General features: G+C 41.1%; 1 protein-coding gene across 1 annotated transcript in view; it reads left to right on the top strand.

Moving 5' to 3' along the window:
* The window catches only part of PHF2 (PHD finger protein 2), a 45,905-nt gene that overhangs the window by 12,889 nt on the left and 13,429 nt on the right, over positions 1 to 19,587 (top strand). The window contains exons 6-18 of the mRNA XM_009282576.1: positions 1,346 to 1,506; positions 3,785 to 3,926; positions 6,743 to 6,929; positions 7,505 to 7,667; positions 9,122 to 9,209; positions 10,081 to 10,187; positions 11,406 to 11,497; positions 12,800 to 12,889; positions 14,180 to 14,551; positions 15,661 to 15,780; positions 17,036 to 17,154; positions 17,823 to 18,001; positions 18,228 to 18,301. Of these exons, the coding sequence (XP_009280851.1) occupies positions 1,346 to 1,506; positions 3,785 to 3,926; positions 6,743 to 6,929; positions 7,505 to 7,667; positions 9,122 to 9,209; positions 10,081 to 10,187; positions 11,406 to 11,497; positions 12,800 to 12,889; positions 14,180 to 14,551; positions 15,661 to 15,780; positions 17,036 to 17,154; positions 17,823 to 18,001; positions 18,228 to 18,301 (1,894 nt within the window). The remainder of the gene's footprint in view (positions 1 to 1,345; positions 1,507 to 3,784; positions 3,927 to 6,742; positions 6,930 to 7,504; positions 7,668 to 9,121; positions 9,210 to 10,080; positions 10,188 to 11,405; positions 11,498 to 12,799; positions 12,890 to 14,179; positions 14,552 to 15,660; positions 15,781 to 17,035; positions 17,155 to 17,822; positions 18,002 to 18,227; positions 18,302 to 19,587) is intronic.

Raw genomic sequence — 19,587 nt, 5'->3', positions numbered from 1 at the left:
GCGTAAGTTTCCGTGGCGCATATAGAAGCAAATCAGACTTGAACAAGTATGTGACATGTATATGGGCACTGTAAAGTAAGTGCAGAGGTTTAGTGGTAAATCATGGTTTGCTTCTTGCTCCTTAAAATCTCTAGCCTCGTTCTTTGCACGTCGCTGGCGTACGGTACCGGTGCTCACATAAATGAGGAATGCTCCTTTTTAATAATTATCAATTTGCCTCCTGATCAGCCGTTGCCGATGCACTGTGGCTGGGGTGACCCAGAAATAAGCTGTGTTTCTACAGCTTATCCCTCTTTGCGTCCTGGCCATCTTGTTCTCCCTGGGGTTCAAACCTCCTGCCTGGCGTATCCCCGCCGGGGCGGCCTGAGCCATCCCAGGGCGAGGGGATCGAAGAAGGAGCCCCCACAGCAAAGGGTGTCGGGGGCTCTGCCGCAGGTTGGGCTTCACAGGGTGGCGAAGGCGGGGAGGCCCGAGTGTGCCGGCCGCCATGGCGGCGCTCGCAGCCTCGTCCCCTTTCCCGCCGGTTTTTGGTGCCGTATGAAGACATGAGCTGTAGTTCAGAACTGCTGCAGGAGAGGGCAGTCATGTATTAGCCTTACCCGCTCGGGGAGGTAGTGCTTTTTGGGGTGAACGCTAAATTTTTTTCATGCTCTTCTTCCCCCCCCCGCCGGCAGCCGTGGCCCCGGCCTGCCGGGCGGTTTTCGGAGCCTGGCTGACAAACCACACACGGCAGCAGGGCACTTTTGGGACTGATGGTCGTTCATATACAGTCACTTTTCACTCTGAATTGAAAGCGTTTTACTCTTGAAAAGATCTAGAAATCGGACTTGAATTCCCCTTGAGAGTTGTCGGTGAAATAGCTGGTCATCTGATGAAGCTGCCTTTTCCTTAGTCCCTTTGACACCCTCCCAGCGACTTGAAAATTATTTGCAGAACATTTCCTGAGCAATTTATTTGACTACTTAAAATCGATTTGCAAAGTATTTCCTGGACAATTTATTTGAGATTATGTAACGTTTTTAATCTTGCCTGCTTTAGAGTGGAATATTTAACACTAATTTCTTTAACATTGATCACTGGTAACTCAACAGATCCCTATAGTTGAGGAAAACGGTCTTTCTCCGTAAGCTGTTATTTTAGGAGTTTCCAGTAGTTGGTGCATGAGGCTCCAGCGAATCAATTCCAGATTATTTTAGTGTGCTTTGCAATAAATGGCTTTTGTCTTATGCACCTAATTTGCATATAATTGCTTATTCATAACTTTTTCCTTTCAGTAGTGAAATGCAGAAGATGCCAAACTCTGTGTGGAAGCACCTCACCATTGAATCTGTGTTTACTTTTTCAGTGCTGAAGATATAGTCGTGAAAGTGCCAGGCAGCCAACTAACAACAGAGTATTTGGAAGAAAATGGCTTTGCAGAGCCCATCCTCGTCCCAAAGAAGGATGGCCTGGGTTTGTCCGTACCCGCACCCACCTTCTACGTCAGCGATGTTGAAAACTATGTTGGTGGGTATCTGGCAAGCAGGTGGCTTTGTACTGTTTAGAGCTCAGCTGCTTTTTAAAAAAAATATATAATTTGTTTAAAAAAAAAAAGTAAAATATATTGTAAAATATTGTCTGTGTCTTGAGCTGTGCTGACTTCAATATTTGTTATGTAGTGGTAGCTTTAATTAGCAATTAATTCACTCTTGTTTTTTGTACCAACTTGTGTATCTTACAGTGAGCCTGAGCCAGACTGCATTGTACTCCATAGCGCTGCATTAAAAGAAGCAGTCATAGTAGTATTAAAAAATTGTTTCTTCAGGGCAGGTCTTAATTGATTACTGCCATCTCACTTTGTATTGAAGGAATTACTAGACTGAGACTCCCACTCTGCAAAGGCAGTACATTTTTTAACACTGCTGTCAGTCAGAGCTATTTTCATGGCTGCTGGTCATTTGGATTCATTTTGGCATCCTCCTGTCTCTAACCTGAGCAGGGTATTGTACTGCATCTTCTCACAAGTCATCGCGTCATCCCACCTGGGAAGACATACCTTGGCCAGGAGCCATGGAAGTGCTCTGAAGTCGCTTGTCTTGTCTCCGCATCCTTCTTCCTTTAGCATGTATGATCTTGTGTCCTGTCCTCTCTCGCTCCGTCCCTCCTCTGTGTCACTTTCTGTCTGATTCTCTCTCCTTCCAGGCAAGGCATCGTCCTTGTGGAGCCGTGACTCCAGCTCCAACGTATCTGTCTGCGTTTCATGGTCCCTTTATCTCCTTATATAGTCTCCTAACCGCCCTCTCCTCCTGCACTCTCCTTACCAGGCCATTGACCTGTTCCCCAAACTGCTATCACCAGCCACTGGTGTTCTTGACTGTATCTATTGCTTTTGCAGTGATTGTGTGCAGTGAGATAACTATGAATAAAGGAGAATTCAAGACCCCTGATTTTATTGTTCTCCCTATCCCGTTGCTTCTACAGGAAACATATTTTCCTTGCCCATCTGCTACACTTAGCAGATTTTCTTGTATGACCTAGGTGCTCCTCATGCATCTGCTGGCTTTCTCTCAGCCTCTAGCTGAAATAACCCACCCTACCAACAAAACAGTTAGTGAAGAGCTGGAGGGGAAGAACACGGGTTGTTTAATCTGGAGCTGGCACCAGATTTGAAAGCGAACGGAACAAATACGCGCTGGTCTAACCTCCATGGGGTTAGTTTGCTTGAAACGGGATTTCCCAGGCAGGGATTTAGCTTGCTGTTTTGTATTTTATTACGTTGGACCTAGAATGTCTTCTAGAAACAATCTAAAGTAAGTAGCAGAGGACAAAACACCACAACCAAGACCGCAAAATACATCATTACTGTTCTTGGCATTCCATGAAAAAATAAATTGATTTTTTTTCCCTCTCCTAATGTGCAAAAAGCAATGAATGAAATGCTGGGAGAGGAAAAATAAGACCAATTAAAATTAAAGGGAAGAAAGACTGGAGAGATGCTTTTCTTGCAGAAAGGATAAGAGAGTGTGCTTAGAAGTGGGCACTCTTTGTAAAGCTCTGACTTTCTCCATGTGTTCTCTGGTGTGCCCAGTGTTAAACTCCACTAATTGACTAATACTGTTAGTATTAACACTGGAGATTTGTATCCAACAAGGTCTGTCACATGAAATGTATAAGTACTAGCAGCTTATTCTCTGTACTCTAATACAGAGGGGATGGATTTTTGATAGGTGTAATTTTGGGTAAAATAACAAAAAGTCAATTTTTTTGTGGCACACCTGAAATATCATGTTAAAAAATGGGAATTTGCCTGCAAAACTCCTCCTCGATTATAGATTTCGTAAGCAAAAATTTCAAATAGAGCATAAGAGAACTTACAATTTTGGAAAATCAGTTTGACAAGGTATCCTGTACAGTATTACACTCTCGTCTATAATCACGAGACTTTTACAGCATGGTGGGTAAGGCTTACTCTGTGGATATACAGGTATTTGCATGTAATTTTCACCACACAAGTAAAATCCATAATGGAATTAAAAGATTCAAAATAACATTAATCCTTTAAAGATAAAAACTACAGAAATAATTATGTCAGGGGCATGAATACAAAAGCACCATTTTATGCATATGCATTTGATACATATATGTATATGTGCATACGTGCATAAACAACAGGGAAGATACAAAGGCTAAGAAGATCAGAAAATCAAAAGATTGAGATGTTTCTCAAAATGTTAACCCCAAGCATACAAAATGGGGCAAGTCAGGCTGCCCTTCAATCTCTCTTTTTCATTGAATTAATTTTTAGGACCGGAGAGGAGCGTTGATGTCACCGATGTCACCAAACAGAAAGACTGCAAGATGAAGCTCAAGGAATTTGTGGATTACTACTACAGTACAAACAGGAAAAGGGTCCTCAACGTGACCAACCTGGAGTTCTCGGACACGAGGTAAGAGTCCAGCCTGCTGCACCACGCACTGTCCGGGATACATAGCGGGGTTTGGCTGGGAGAGTTTGATCAGCCTCTGCCTTCTCCAGTGGTTCCCTCTTTAGGAGGTACTGCTTTAACCATGGGATAGCGGCTTCTCGTTGCTCTGACTCTCCGCTGCATCGTCCATATGCGGCCAGTTCAGGCAAAGCACGGAAATGAAAGTGCTATTTGCTACGTGAGGAGAATGGTACCTCGTGGACTAAACAGGCCAGCATTTGTCATGGTAATTCACACCTGCATATCATCAGCATTCATGTGCCATCAGCCTTCACATATCAGAACAGAACATCTTGGCACCTTTCAGTTTTATTTTAACTCTAGTAGTATAGGTATAGTTAATTCATTGCAACTAGATACTAGCGATTTATAACTAGAACGTAACTTGATGCTCCAGGAGCAAATTCTCTGCTCTGTCCTGGTAGTGAATGATGACGCAGTATGTTCCTAGTATGATCTTAGGTACTTAGATACAGCTTGACAAGTACTGGTAAGACCAAAGAAAGGAGGACAGAGATGACGACAGAGGTGTGATAAAACTGTATGTGGGTTTGTGGGAGAACATGGACATTAGGGGTCTTATTTTTTAATATTCTGTGTTATTTTTCTGGTGAGATGGGAATCCTGATGGACATAAGGCAATGACAGCCCTTCTTCCAGCTTGAGGTGATCCTGAAACATGGTGATCTCCTCGGAGCATTCTTTTTTAAAACGCGTTGTACAGCAGTGAGCATCCTACTTGTATAGCACTGGTTTGAGTGCATCATGTATTGCTTACTGCAATCTTCCATTTAAAGTAGGGGAGAGTAAGTGAATCGACGGGGTGTGGCTCTAGGTATAGCGTAACATGTCACTGGCTGTCCTTGAATGAGAGTAAGTTTGAAATTACTATAATTTTGTAATGCTATACCACGCGTTACAGTTTTAGTTTCAGTGCTTCTGCGAGTTAACCTGTAATCTGTATGACAGCAGTTCAGAACTAGAGTGATGCTGACTTCTTGATGGAAAGTTGCGGGATGTGACGGTACAGATTAGCTCTGAATTTGAGGCTGAGGTGCTTTAGTGATGCAGTGAGCCAGAGGTAATGGTGCTGGCTATGTGAATATCACCAAACCTCAATGACAGGAAGCCTACTAGTCTCCTCATGTTTTATATTACATGCTTTATATATAGGATAATTAGCTGATGTAAATGCCTAGAGTTCAAGTTGCTGCTTTGTGCTTTAAATAGCTGAATTCATCACCTGAGCTGTGCTTTTATTCCAGAAGTCGGCAGATGCATCGATAATGTATTGAACTTCATGCAACTGTGCAGATCATTTTTACAGTTCTTGTAATCCTTCTGGGTAGCTAGTACTTCTAGAAGGGAAATGTCAGAGAAGGAAAAGATTCCTTTATATACAAACGCTACACAGAAGATGATGGGTGTCAACATAAAAATAAAGAATGGTTGTTTTGGGGAGCATTCCGTTTTAGCAAGAAGACTTAAAATAGCCTTAAAAAAGAAGGCTGATGAATAATTAAAAGCTCATTTTTTTAAAAGCCATTACCTTTAGCCCTGTAGTTAGTGTTTTAGTAGTGCACACCCATTTCTGCAGAAAGCATCTCTAGTAATTACAGCCTTCAAAGATTACCAGTATCTTCAGCTGAGATTTTTTTAGCTTTCTGCCATTATCCCAGAATAACGTGAGGTCTTTTGTTCTGAAGGACTGCTGGAGCTGTCACTCGTATGCTGCTAATTTAGACATTAACTAGCAAATATTTTATTTCTTAACATACACTGAGACACTTTAATTGAATGCACTGCTCCATCTTTCCCTGCCATTTTAAATGGAGCTATTGTTATCAGTGTTTGACAGTGAGCATAAATGACACATGGGAGCATTTAATTTTAGTTTGAAGTGCAGATACTCTTACTGACGTGATATTTTAGAGCGTCCAAGAGTGAACCTCCACCCCCTGCAAATATTAGTCCAAATTTTGGACTATTTAAATATAAAATTTAGCACATTCTGGGACGAAACACTTTTAATACCATGCCACTACATCGTCTTAGCTGTGATTTATAGTATATATTACATATTTAATATAACATAATATATAAATTATATAAGTAAATATATACGATATGAATATCTGCTCAATGTAAATAAATATACTCATTTGTATAAATTATATAAATAAACATTACATATGTTTTATTTTAAATATATTCGCATTATCAACCCAAATCAGACTTTTTCCTTCTTCTGAGCTCTTAATGTAATTTAGTCAGTCTAAATAAAAAGATCACTGTGTTTTTCAGCATCAGATCGAGACTTATTTAGTCCTTAAGTATTAATGTTGTTGTTATTAGGATTTTTAATACTAAGCTTAACTTGCAAATTTTTAAGATTTGCCAGACCATTTATGTAAGAGAGCACATGTTTCACTTTCTCTTCTGAAGGGGGCTGGAAAAGTGGCTGGGATAACGGGGGTGGTGTAACTGACCCTACATAGCAAGAGGCAGGGACTGGAAAAATACAAACAGCGTATACTTGATCGTAAATGCTGCTACTGAAAGAAGTCAAAGGATCGTTGCTAAGTCATCATACTTAGAAAGCCTTTGTTTTCACAAGTTTTCACAATTTTTCTGAATGAAGAGCAGTTCCACTGACACGTAAGGAGCTGCTTCAGATTGCCATGCGAGCATCAGAGTCGCACTCCGCTTTTTGTTGTATCAGTCCGTATGCTCTTTTTTAAAAAGACGCGTGTTTGTTTTCAATTCTCTCTGTAAAGGATGTCCAGTTTTGTAGAGCCTCCAGATATAGTTAAGAAGTTGTCCTGGGTGGAAAACTATTGGCCTGATGATGCTCTTCTGGCTAAACCAAAAGTTACCAAGTACTGCCTGATCTGTGTGAAGGACAGCTACACAGATTTCCACATAGATTCGGGAGGAGCTTCTGCGTGGTACCATGTGCTGAAGGTGAGGGGTCATGTTTTTGCGGTGTATCTAGCAATGAACTAAGTTTTACATGCAAATACCATCTTAAAATTCTCTCAGAAATTCAGGTCTCAGGTGTTTTTTCCCCGCGGTCCTGTTGTATCCATAAGAAATATGCAGAGCCTTAACTGCTGTAAGTGGGTACGCTCTCAGCAGTGCCAGGGTCTGCTGAGCGAGAAAGCCACTTGGAGGGTGGAAGCTGTTTGTGTGTTTTCACTGTATTTGGATTTTAATATTTGTTTAGTGCCTTCTGCACATACGTCGCCTGTATGGGCGACCTGAAAGGGTTTTGCAGGATAATGCAATCTGGCACTGTAAACTTTTTGCAACACCAGTCCCTCAAATCTGAGCAAATGTGGTCGGCTAGTGGTTTAATTATTTCAGCCATTCTGTACAAAGCTGACGAGTAAATTTTATTTCAATAGTATTAAAATATGTAATGCTATATATTTCTTTAGACAAATATTTGTGTGTGTGCGTATGTGTGCATGAATCTGTGCCAGTGCAGCAGTGCTTGGTTTGGCTGCTTGTTACTAATTTTATATCTTCTAATTCAGGGAGAAAAGATATTTTATCTCATCAAACCAGCCTCTGCAAATATTTCTCTTTATGAACGCTGGCAATCGGCAGCAAACCACAGTGAGATGTTTTTTGCAGACCAAGTAGATAAATGTTACAAATGCACAGTTAAACAAGGACAGACACTCTTCATTCCATCAGGTGAGCACGCTTTTGCAGGTGAGGTTTCCTGCCCGTTTTAGAGCTGCTGAAATAGCATGTCCAAAACGCTAGAGGGATGTGATTTGACCACTTTCTCTGACAAAGTATGAAGTCTAATTCTCAGTAGAAGTATAATTTCATGTGCTTACAAAAAAAAAATCAGAATTTTTAATGCTTTTTATCAATATTTTCGCACCCTTTTAAAAATACAACTAGTGGGTACAATGTTCCACTCTTGGTCTAGCTGGGTTGCAGTAACTCATGAGTTCTCTCTCTATATCCAACCATGACATAGGTGCTTTTTGCCATCTAACAGAGAATTCACATTGAATTACTTGCTGACCATGACTCCCACAAAATCCTTTTCATGGTCATTGATTCCCTGTGACACTAAGGAACTATAGGTGCCTGCACGAGTGTGAGTGTGCATTTATGGTTTCACATGAGGCTGAAGACCTGTTGTCACAGATTTTTATGGGTTCCTTGATAGACTTGGGCTTTCATTGCAGGTTAGGGATGGTGGATTTTGTTTTTCTCAGTTCCTGGGACAGTCTTCATAAGGATAGGGAGTTGATGAGCAGATAGTGCAGAGTTTTAAGTGAACGCAGTTCTACTCCTGCCCCTGTCCCTCACCTTCCTCTCACCATGAGCAATTATTTCCTCATTTGCATTGCTGTTTCCAGCACTCCCTGTTATCTGTTGAAATTGTAATCTCTTTGGGACAGGGATTTTCTCTCCCTCTATGTGCCTTTAAACGATGCACTGCCCACTCGATCCATAATCTGGGTTGAGGCTTCCAGGCGGTGTGAGTAACAGCACTTGTGTTTTGGAGGCAGCATCCAGTAGTGCCATTTTTCTGTGTATATTCTTGCACAGAATGTTTACACACTTGAATTTTACTTTGACTGTAAAAAGTGGAAAGTAGGTATTTCTCTCATGACCATATGTGGAGCAGATGGTGGAATAAACACCGAGCAATTTATAGAGATTCACTAATTTAAGTAGATTTTTGTATGAAAATAAGTGTTTGGAAAACACCTGTTCCTGGCACTACAATAAAGTCAGCGTCAGGAGCTGTCACAGATTTTTATGGTGATGTGAAAGCAGCTACCATTCTGTAGCTGCTGCTGCTTTTCACAGTAACAAGAAAGTAATGTCAGTGTGAGCAGCATGGCCCCTTTCACCGTCGGCCACTGTTGAAGGTAGTCCTGGGACTGGGAGTCAAAGGGGCATAGCACCTTCCTGGGCTGGGCCTTTGTTGTGCAAAACAAACAAGGGGCCAGATGCAACTTTGTTCAAAGCATATGCGGTTCTGGTCCTGACTTGGACTGAAGAGCTGTATTGGTACCTAGGAAGTAAGTTGCTAAGTGAAGTGTAAAAATCATGTTGTGAATAAAGTCTTTGTTACTGTGATTCCAGTTTTTATCCTCAGGACTCTTCTCTTTCTCTTTTAGGTTGGATTTATGCAACTCTAACACCTGTAGACTGCCTGGCCTTTGCAGGACATTTTCTACATAGTTTAAGTGTTGAAATGCAGATGAGGTAATCTGTCTTCAAATCTAAAGTTAGGTAGAGGCTCAGTTTTTAATAAATTGGCCATCCTCTCTCCTATTAATTAGCCTACATTTGCAGTAACGTTGATATAGCTCTATTGGGCAATTTTGGAAAGTGTACCCATGTTTGTCCCCTTCGACTGTGTTCTCCCGTGCTGAGTTACTCCAAGCTGTCTTTACACCTATTGCATAGCGCATGGAAGGATATGTGAGGTGCTTGGGTTGACGTGATAGGACGAGAGGAAATGGCCTCAAGTTGCACCAGGGGAGGTTTAGATTGGATGTAAGGAAAAATTTCTTTACTGAAAGAGTGGTGAAACATTGGAACAGGCTGCCCAGGGAAGTGGTGGAGTCCCCATCCCTGGAGGTATTTAAAAGACGTGTAGATGAGGCGCTTAGGGACATGGTTTAGTGGGCATGGTGGTGTTGGGTTGACGGTTGGACTCGATGATCTTAGAGGTCTTTTCCAACCTCAATGATTCTATGATTCTATGATTCTATGACGTGGCCAAGTCCTGAAGAACTGTTAAAAACTGTCGGGAGTTTTACCCTAGAACATGCCATTTGCCTACTGGATAAGCCCCCACCTGCTCAGCTGGGTTCTTTGCCCAGTGTAAGACAATATAAGTAGTTCTTTACTGATGCTGGACAAATAATGCAATAAAACTGTCTTACATCTGTATCGCACAGTTTCTTACTAGCGTTATTTTTATGTTTTGCTTTTGGTCTGAATACAAGGTAGCAGCACAAAGAAATGAAGCACTGCAAAATGAACCTCGGGTATTTATGAGCAGTGCTTGTCACTGTGCGACATACTTGTGACCCACTATGCTTTAAGTTCATGTGGCTTTGTATTGCAGGGCATATGAAGTAGAAAGACGATTGAAAATTGTCAGTCTGACCCAGTTTCCAAACTTTGAAACAGCATGTTGGTATATGGGAAAGCATCTACTAGAGACATTCAAAGGTAAAACTGCATTTCTTTGCCTGCCTTAATTGCTTAGCTTTGGGGGCCTGAAAATAGTTACTCTTAATTTCTGCTGATGTGTTATGTAGAACATGAACAGGTGGCCAAAGTCAGTCTTGTTAGTATTTGAAAACTACTTTTAACATACCAGCAGAACATGCTGGTCTCGTCCAGCTCTCCCCTTAATGTCCTGCCATCTTGCTCTAGGAAGGACCTTAACTGTCCCTCTTACCTATGCCTAAGGCAAGGTTTCATCTTATTTATAAAATGTATTTAAGTTGCCTCAGAGGCAAATAATGTTGTAACTTTTTTTTTTAGTTTTTAGTTGCCTGTCAAGACTGGATTCATTCCCTGTTTTAGCCTAGTGAACTACACGCTCTGTCAGCCCAAGGCATAGGGTAGCACTTCCTTCTCCCATCATTCTGCTTGATACCGGTTGAAGTATGTGGGCAGGTCGCATATACACGGGGCCACAGGAACATCAGAGATGTGGCCAGCAGGAGCACTGAGAATTAAAGCAAAGTTTTCTGTGAAATTCAAAATCTTCCCGATCAGATTCCTTCAGAGTTGATCCAAACATCCATGCATGTATGTTCTTTACAGATTTGGTCTCACTTTGCTCTTTGCCTCTATTTCTCTTAGTACAGAACGTTTCTAGAGACACCCGCCAGATCCTTTCATAGTGAGAAAAACGTGTCTAATTAATAAGCAAGGTGAGGGGTCCCTCTGAGTGTTGCCTGGAAGGGGGCCCCCTTGCGACCGACTCTGAACAAAAGCTGGAATGAAAAAGAGGGGAAAAGTTTAGGCAAGCTTGAACTCATGCAGGAGTGAAATGCTTTGCCCAATATAACCTTTGTTTCCACGTATTGGTACTTGCTTTTTCAGTCAGAATAAAAGAACCGCTGACGGTGCCTTTTTATTCCCACAGCCTAGGATGTATGAACATGGAAGCTAGCTTGAGTATGGGACCAAGAAAGGAACCGGAAGGATTGCCAGTGTAGACATAACTTACAGGAGCAGAGAGTAGGAAGGCTGAGTTGGATTTATGACACAGTAAATATACTCCTTATTACCATCAAGTTATAATAGGGATTAATTTGTGGTGACCAGCTTTCAAAGAGTTAACTTTCACAGTTAAACTTTTTCAAACTAAAGACTTTATGTGAAACAACTGTAGCTAGCAGTGTTTGAATGGCATTGTTTTTTTCCTATACTTAGGTTTGCATAAAGCTGGGCAACAACCTCCTGCTCATTTACTCCAAGGAGCAAAAATTCTCAATGGTGCTTTCAGGTCATGGACTAAAAAACAGGTAGGAGAAGCAGCCTGTTTTAATATTGTGTGTTCCTCAGGTTTGTCAGTCACTGGAACAGAGAGCAAATGCTAGAACAAATAATATCTCCATAGCAAAACCGCTAATTCTAAAATCCCAAAGAGAAAGGACGGGGAGAACGGGGAAGGAGGGCAATAGCTGGGATTTCATAGTGCCACATGAGGAGTCAGCAGAAAAAAAGGTACCACCAGAGTTTTAAAAAAGTCAATTCTGCACATGGCCAAAAGGATACTGAATGAATGTTCTCCCTGACTCTGAGCATTTTCATGTGCCAAATCAATTAAGCAGAGGTTGTGTATGCGAGCGAGGCCTAGAACAACGCCTGCATTTTTGTGTGCACAAGGTGCCCAGTTCCTGCAAATCAACACATTAATTGAGCCAGGAAAGACATATTGGTTGGAGAGAAGGCTTAAAGGGGTTTGCAGCCTGAATTTCCTGCTGCAGTCATTTCAGAAGTGTTATTCTTGCTGTGTTGCTCCTAAAGTTCTGGGGAATGGGCTGCGGGAGACAGGCCATTCAATCGTAAAACATGAACAGGGGAACTAGCAGCTTTAGGATTTTCAGACGTTTTAAGAAGGGATGAGCAGGTGAGTACACAGTGTTGCATACAGTTAGGTCAGTTAGGTGGCTGTCCCAGATTTAAATGTAGTCAGAGACTTGGCTGCTCCCTACTGCAAAAAGCCAGTGCTTGAGCCTGAATTCGGAATTGCTCCCTGGTTTCCTGCAGAAGGACTGACTGGTGTGGAAGCTCTCTTCTCCATGTCACCCTGTTTATTTTTCCACTTGCCATGCAGATGAGAAGTGGTGAGTCAAAGGAAGTGACTGTGTTGGCGTTTAGGTAAAGTTGAACTTTGAATATTATAACATGACATGTGACTGCAAATGTTGTTAGTCCTGTCAGGGAGCTCCCAAAGCACTCCGCTGACAAGGTATATGCCTGTTATACTCATTGAAGACACCAGCTAAGACAATCTCTCCTTGTAGATGTAGAAATTTCTCACAGAATCTCATATAAGGGGGTGAGCAAAGTGATGTTACAGTTGTGAAAATGCAATAATATCTGGAAAAGACTATTGACTTTGTTGTTCTCTCAGGACAAGTATTTACAATAACATCCAGAAGGGGGAAGAAGTAAATTTTTTCCTTATTTGGACTACTGATGCAGTCAGTATTGATTTCAGTACATAGGAAAAATATTGATGTGTCACTTAATGAGGTTTTTTTTATATTTTTGCAAAAAACCATGCACAGAAACAGCAGTCTGGCTTTGTTCTGTTTTAGGCTTTAGCAGAGCATGAAGATGAACTACCAGAAAACTTCAAACCAGCACAACTTATCAAGGACCTTGCCAAAGAAATAAGATTAAGTGAGGTCTGTGCTCTTTTCATAATATTAACTATATTGTGGGTCTTTTAATAATCCAGGCTATAAAATGGATGACTTGAAATAAATGAATCTTTTTTCCCACTCTCTTCATTAAAAGAATTAATGTGAGGTTTCGCAGCAGGGGGACTGCTCAGGACTCTTGTCTGTGGCTGACTCGCCACATATTCTGGGCTCCTGTTTGCTTTCTCCTCAGCTTTACGCTGTGTCTGCCTGTCCTACACCCTTCCTCCTCCACCTTCTCCTAGGCGGACTGGCCACACTCCCCTCTCCATCCTTATTTTCTCTTTCACTTCAGCAACCCCCGACCCAAAAATGTGATCGAACTCAAAGAACACTGTTGCCATCCCCGTGATCATGCTCCCTATGTAGTATCTCATTTTCCTTATGTTCATGGGTCTTGTCTGTGACATTGTCTGAGCTTGGGACTATTATTCTGTACATTGTCCCAATAGGAAGCTTTGCTCTTGGCTGGCTTCTAGGTAGAGTTTCTATAGCAAATGCGATAATAATTATACTGCCCCCCCCCCCAAAAAAAAAAGGAGGTTGCATGGAGGTGTCATCCATTAAGTCTGGTATCATATTCCACTTAGTGGAAATGTGTGACAGTGCAAGGTGACAATAGCTAGTTCAGTTGTTTTAAGAAGACATTGTACTACATTCCACCCCTTTTCTAACTATATCCAAAGACCTCAAAATTGAAATCTGTCTTGTCCTTTTATCCTCTTTGATGTAGTATGTAAGTTTTCTGATTGTCAGAATGGCAAGTTAAGCACAAAATAATTTCTTTTTAATTAGTCAGGCTGTGTTAATTTTAATTGGGCGGCTATTTTACTGCTTATTTTTCCTGAGGGCATGAAACATGATTCTGTTACATTTATCACATCTGTATTATATGCAAATGGTTTGTGCTCAAGCTGATTAGCATTTTAAACAAAAGACTATTCGTTTTATACGTTTATATGGGCAGCCCATTTAACAGTCCTACCTGATGACATAACCCGGTGAGAGTTACGTTCCTTACCAAGCCACTGGAGTTTCTCCAGGCCAAACTTGTGCTTGAGCAACGTGGGGGCGGGAATTAGCGGTGAGCAGAGCGTCACTGTGGCGTGGGCTGTGGTCTTCATTCCCTGGCCAGCCTGACCTGTGAATGCAGTTACCCCTTTATTGAAGGGGGGATCTTTGGGGTTTGTTTCCCCAAGGAAGGGAGGGTGCAGGGGAATATCTAACGTGGGACAAGTGGGTCTGAATGCCTTCCCATTTTGTGCTAAACTACAGAATGCTTCGAAAGCCAGCAAAGCAGACACGAGTGCCAACACAAATGCTGAGGAGATCTGTCCTGTGGAGAAGGAGGAGGCACCATCGCCCGTCCAAGTGACGCCTCCGCCCCCACCTGTAGAAAAGATCCCTAAAAAAAAGACTCCCAAAACTGTGAAAACCCCCAAGCAACTCAAGCCATCCAAACCCCCCAAACCTCCCAAGCCACCCAAACCCCCTAAGCCTCCCAAAACACCAAAAGTCAAGGGAGAAGGAAAAAAGAAAGGAAAGAAGGCAAAAGAGAGCCCACCGCCAGCCATCCCGAATCTCGACTTGCTGGAGGCACACACAAAGGAGGCTTTGACAAAGATCGAGACGCCAAAGAAGGGGAAGGTGGGTTGTATTTTAACCTCTCCCTCTTCTCTCGTCCTAATAGGGATAAAATCACTCCTTAGGTCACATGAAAAAGATAATTTAAGCAACACAGTGTAAAACCCTGTCTCCACTGAAGTAAATGAAAGTTTTGTAAATGCTAGCTTATTTTTACCTGACTGTTCAATTTGATTTGACTGTTTGCTCGGTTATTCATTTGATACAGAGCCTCCAAGAAACCTATTGAAACTCCTGCCAGTTCCCTGCCCAAACTGAGGTGGGATGAAAATTAAAAGACATTTTTAATGGCCTTTTTTTTGCCCCTTGAACTATTATATTCTTATTTCAAGCATTACTAGCACTCTTGTGTGCATTTCCATAACCGGTTATCAAAGATGAAGGAACTAATTTCTAAAGCATCTTATTTGCATGAGATTTTGCTCTAGAATGAGTGAATGAAGATAACACAATAGTTTACTTCCATTTTTGCCCACGTAGGAGAAGTTTCATTTTGATGTCCTTTAATTCAACGTGAATTTTGCTGCTGACTTCAGTAGGGGCCAGGATTTCATTGAGGCACTGACAGAGTGATGTATTGCACACTGTTTGTTAAGAAGTATCCATAAGTCTTTTCTAAAATGCTTCTGAATTTCCTAGCAGTTTGTATGCAGTTTGCGAAACCTGTCCACGGAGCAAGAGGCAGGGGGATTAGTATGTTTTTACAGTAATCTTGTATGTTGGTATATCAAGGAGAAATGCAGCTAGTCTTCTGCATTCTCTGAAGCAGCAATATTTGATTGAATCTCATATTTGGGTTCAAGAAGAAGAAATCAGAAGAGGAGTTTTCAAAAATATATCGTGTTATATTGAGTTTGCGAAACCTGTCCACGGAGCAAGAGGCAGGGGGATTAGTATGTTTTTACAGTAATCTTGTATGTTGGTATATCAAGGAGAAATGCAGCTAGTCTTCTGCATTCTCTGAAGCAGCAATATTTGATTGAATCTCATATTTGGGTTCAAGAAGAAGAAATCAGAAGAGGAGTTTTCAAAAATATATCGTGTTATATTGCAGATAAAAAATACTTTGCTGTAACATCCTCATTAAGAGTACATGCTGACTTTTTCCCCAGGCTGCAAAGAATGTTTTAAGTGTTCCCAATAAGGAAACTGCTAGTAAGCAGAACGAGGTGGAGAAATTGGAAGTTCGAGAGCAAAATAAAAGCAAAACAGAAGCCAAATGGAAATATAAGGTAATGTCTCCTGTTCAATTCTGCTGCTGATTCTGCCATAGTGATAAGTCAAGGGTGGAGAAATGTTCATAGGCCTACCTAAGCAGAGAGTGCAATTTTCAGTTCCCAAAGAAAAAATTTTGAGCAGAAAATAATCAAGTAATCACTGATAAAAGAGGGGGGGCAGATTCTTCAAAAGCGTATGTCGAATTGTCCATCTTCATCCTTGTTGAAGCCGGTGGGAACACTGTTAATAGTGAGATTTTTCAGTGCTGATCTCTTTTGTGATTCTTACTTTAACATAGTCGTACTACTTTAAGTCTGGAGTAGTTCCAGAGAAATCAATAACTAATGATGGCATAAAAGTAGAGTTAATGAAATCTGAATTATGCCACATGAATTAAAACCTTGCCTTCCTGGAGGGCTAATGTAGGGTGAGTAAAATTCATTCATAGAATAATACATTTTTTCTCCAGGTACCATTTAAAACAAGGTGACACTAGGCTTTCTCACAGAAATAGCTGTCTGTATTTTGCCCGCTTTGTGAACTTCTAATGACAAAGGTGCAAACAAATTCCCCAAACAAAACAAAAGTACATGCTTTTTCACATGGGGAAACTACACAGAATCGTGAATCATTAACATTAGAGACATCTAATTTTTTTGTGTTAAAAAAAGTCACGGTTAATGTGATTAGATCAATATGTACCAATTAATTCCGCAGCCAGTACAGCTTAGGAAAGTATTAAGGCGATGCTTAAAAAATAATCAAGGGCTTCCTTTGCAGTGAATGACTTTGATATAAATTATTAAATTCATAACTCAAGCTCTTCTGAAGGTATGAAAGAAGCAAGTGGAGCCTGGGAATAAAATGCAGTCGTATTTGTGAGGTTACAGGCGCTGTGCTAGATTCTGTCCGTAGCCACACAGGCACGACGCTGATGAGCAGCGTGCTTAGCCTGTGCTCTGATTCACAAAATGTGTGTTTAGTATTTTCCATCAGTCTGTACCAATTGTAAGAAAGCAATATTGAAATTTGGCATCGTGTTTGTGGTGGGCATTGCTTAAACTGGTGCTGAAGTGCTTCTTGAACGGGGACAAGTCCCTGAACTAAAACCCATGTAGTCTAAGGAAGAGTATAATCCTCTATTACTTACCACATTTGGGGAAACATATTTTTCTCTGGATGGATTCTCTGAGGTTACCTAGGAATCTGAAATATCAACAACTCATTCAACTAATTTTATTGTTTTGTTTTGGGTCTTTTGCTTTTCAGAACAGTAAACCTGATTCACTTCTAAAAATGGAAGAGGAACACAAATCGGAAAAGACGCCTTTATCAGGAAATAAGGACAACAAATTTACATTCTCTTTCTCTAATAAGAAGTTGCTTGGGTAAGTAAAAGTATGACAATACACATCAATTAAAAGAAGCAAATTAAGAAGTCTTGTCATTATTTATGGTTTTTTTATACAAGAAGGTGAAAATCTGCCTTTCTGGTCAATGTAGAAAAGACACTTAGGGAAAAAGTTCTTCGCTCTAGAACTTGATTTTACCTAGAACCCAGCATAGTTGGCCGTAACAGCAATGACCTGTCTTTGAGGCTGGTAGTTTGCTTGAGAACAGTGTCTTCAGTATTCAGGCAGTGTCTTATGTTCTGGCACTTTAGGTTCTTACTAGCTGAGTTACATTAAGTGGGTTTTGTTCAGATCCTCCTCAGGGTACATTTTTAAGAAACTGTTAAATGAACTCTGCATACCAAAATTCCATGCTGCGTGTGCATTATGCATATCACGATATACCTTGGGACAGCTTTAAATAATATAGTGTTTATTTGAAGCCAGCCAAGGCTACTCTAGTCGGCATCATATTTTGAGATATAAATTGAAGGTACAGAAATGTGTTTGTAAAATTATTTTAATTGCTGTGGCACCTCTGAAAGTATTCAAGTTGACTGAGATTTCTACATAAGATACTTACCTGTCTTCCTCTTTGTCAATTCGCAGAATGTTTTCCAATCAGAGTATTGTTACTGATTAGTAATTTTTTTTTTTTTTTCCAGTTCAAAGGGAGTCAAAACCCAGCTGAATACTAGTGTGTTTGGGTCACTGCAGAATTTTAAAGAAGATAAAGCAAAACCTGTACGAGATGAATATGAATATGTGTCAGATGATGGTGAACTAAAAATCGACGAGTTTCCGATCAGAAGGAAGAAAAACACTACAAAAAGAGAACTGCCCTGTAAGAATATTTCCTATTTTCTCTGTATCTCCACAACAAAGTCTTATGTGTTGATTGTCCAAAATTAGTCTCTAAAATCTATGTGATTTGTAATAAAGCAAGCCATGTCTTAACTGTCAGTCAAATATAAGTGGATTGAATTGCTTTAGAAGTTATGGCTTAGGAGTGCTATCGTTTGAAGGGAAAAGAACCATGACTTTGTTTTTCTTTTTTTTTTTTAATGCAGTTTTGTCAGATAAAAAAGACACTCTGCAGCACACTCCTGTTAAGAAGCCAAAGGTGGAGTCGGTATCATACAAGGTATGGTTATTATTGTACCCATCACAAGGAAGCACCCATTGCACACCTCTAACAGTGTGTGGGGCAGTACTGTAATGGCAGTAGCAAAGCCTTCTTACAGGCTGTTGTCACATCCTCTCCTTCATTCTGCAGTCACAGTCTGCCCAGAATAGGCAGCATTCAGACGTTGCCAGGACTAAGCATCATTTGGTGCTGTGGCTTGAACTGCTTGTACATGATCAGGCCTGGTGGGAAGCGTGCGTGGGGACCGTGACAGTTGTATCACAACACAAGAACGGGAGCAAACCGTAAGAAGGAATGGGAAGGGTCAGAAGGAGTCTTCTGTCGTACCTGGCTTGATGTTACATTGCTGACAGCCACAGGGGTCTGTCCCAAGCTGTGCTCCCAACCTGTGTCTGTCCTCCCATTTCCATGTGCTTTGAACGCTGGTCGTTAAATTTCCGTGTTCATGCCTGACAGATGAAACTCGGAGTAATGCTAATACAATTGAGCCCATGTCGTTTGGCGTTTCACATTACTAGAAGCCCTTAATACCTATTATGTAGCAATTAAAGGTTTTGTTTGCGATCACTTAGCAGAGTCTCCCTCTGCCCATTATGGGCTTACATCTAGAATGCCCTTGACTCAGTGTGATACTTCAGCATGTCCCTAACTTGAGGCAGTGTCAATGTGCCTGTTGATAGCTTACCGTCAGGAAGCTGAACAGCACAGGCGTAAGTTTGCTCTGTGTTAGCATTGGAGCTCAATGCTGGAAATTAAATTACATTAAATGACATTAAAATTAGTTTTGCCCAACTGTGGTTAATACAAATTCATATTATAATATCTGCATAAGTCAGAAAAAGCAAAATAGCTTGTTAACACAGAACTGTAGGTGACTGAAATGTTTGGCCCTAAGAACTAAGGAATCCTTTTCATCTTGGTTTGCCTCAGGGATATTCAAGAGCAAGTCCAGACCTCCTTGCTTGGGTCAGTAGTTGACATTTGGAGACCGGTGCACAGAGAACAGGGAAAAACATGCTGGTATCTCACTGTGCAGCAGCTTAAGGAGGGAGGCCAGTTCCTGGAAAGAACAGTGATTGGCAGTTTAAGCAATAAGGGCTGGGACTTCAGAGGCCTGAAAGCAGGGCAGGAACAGGGAAAAAAGTTGTTCTATTATACTCGACTACAGTGCATAGAGATAGCAGCCCCAGAAAGATAGTTAGATGCAGATAGCTTCCTTCTGTGGCCTCAGATGCCACTGCTTATATGTGTCTATCCCATTGCTCTGGCAGATCTTCCTGTTC

This window comes from Aptenodytes forsteri, unplaced genomic scaffold, assembly GCF_000699145.1.
Source record: "Aptenodytes forsteri isolate BGI_AS27 unplaced genomic scaffold, ASM69914v1 Scaffold438, whole genome shotgun sequence".
Taxonomy (NCBI): domain Eukaryota; kingdom Metazoa; phylum Chordata; class Aves; order Sphenisciformes; family Spheniscidae; genus Aptenodytes; species Aptenodytes forsteri.
This window is presented reverse-complemented; position numbering and strand designations above follow the sequence as displayed.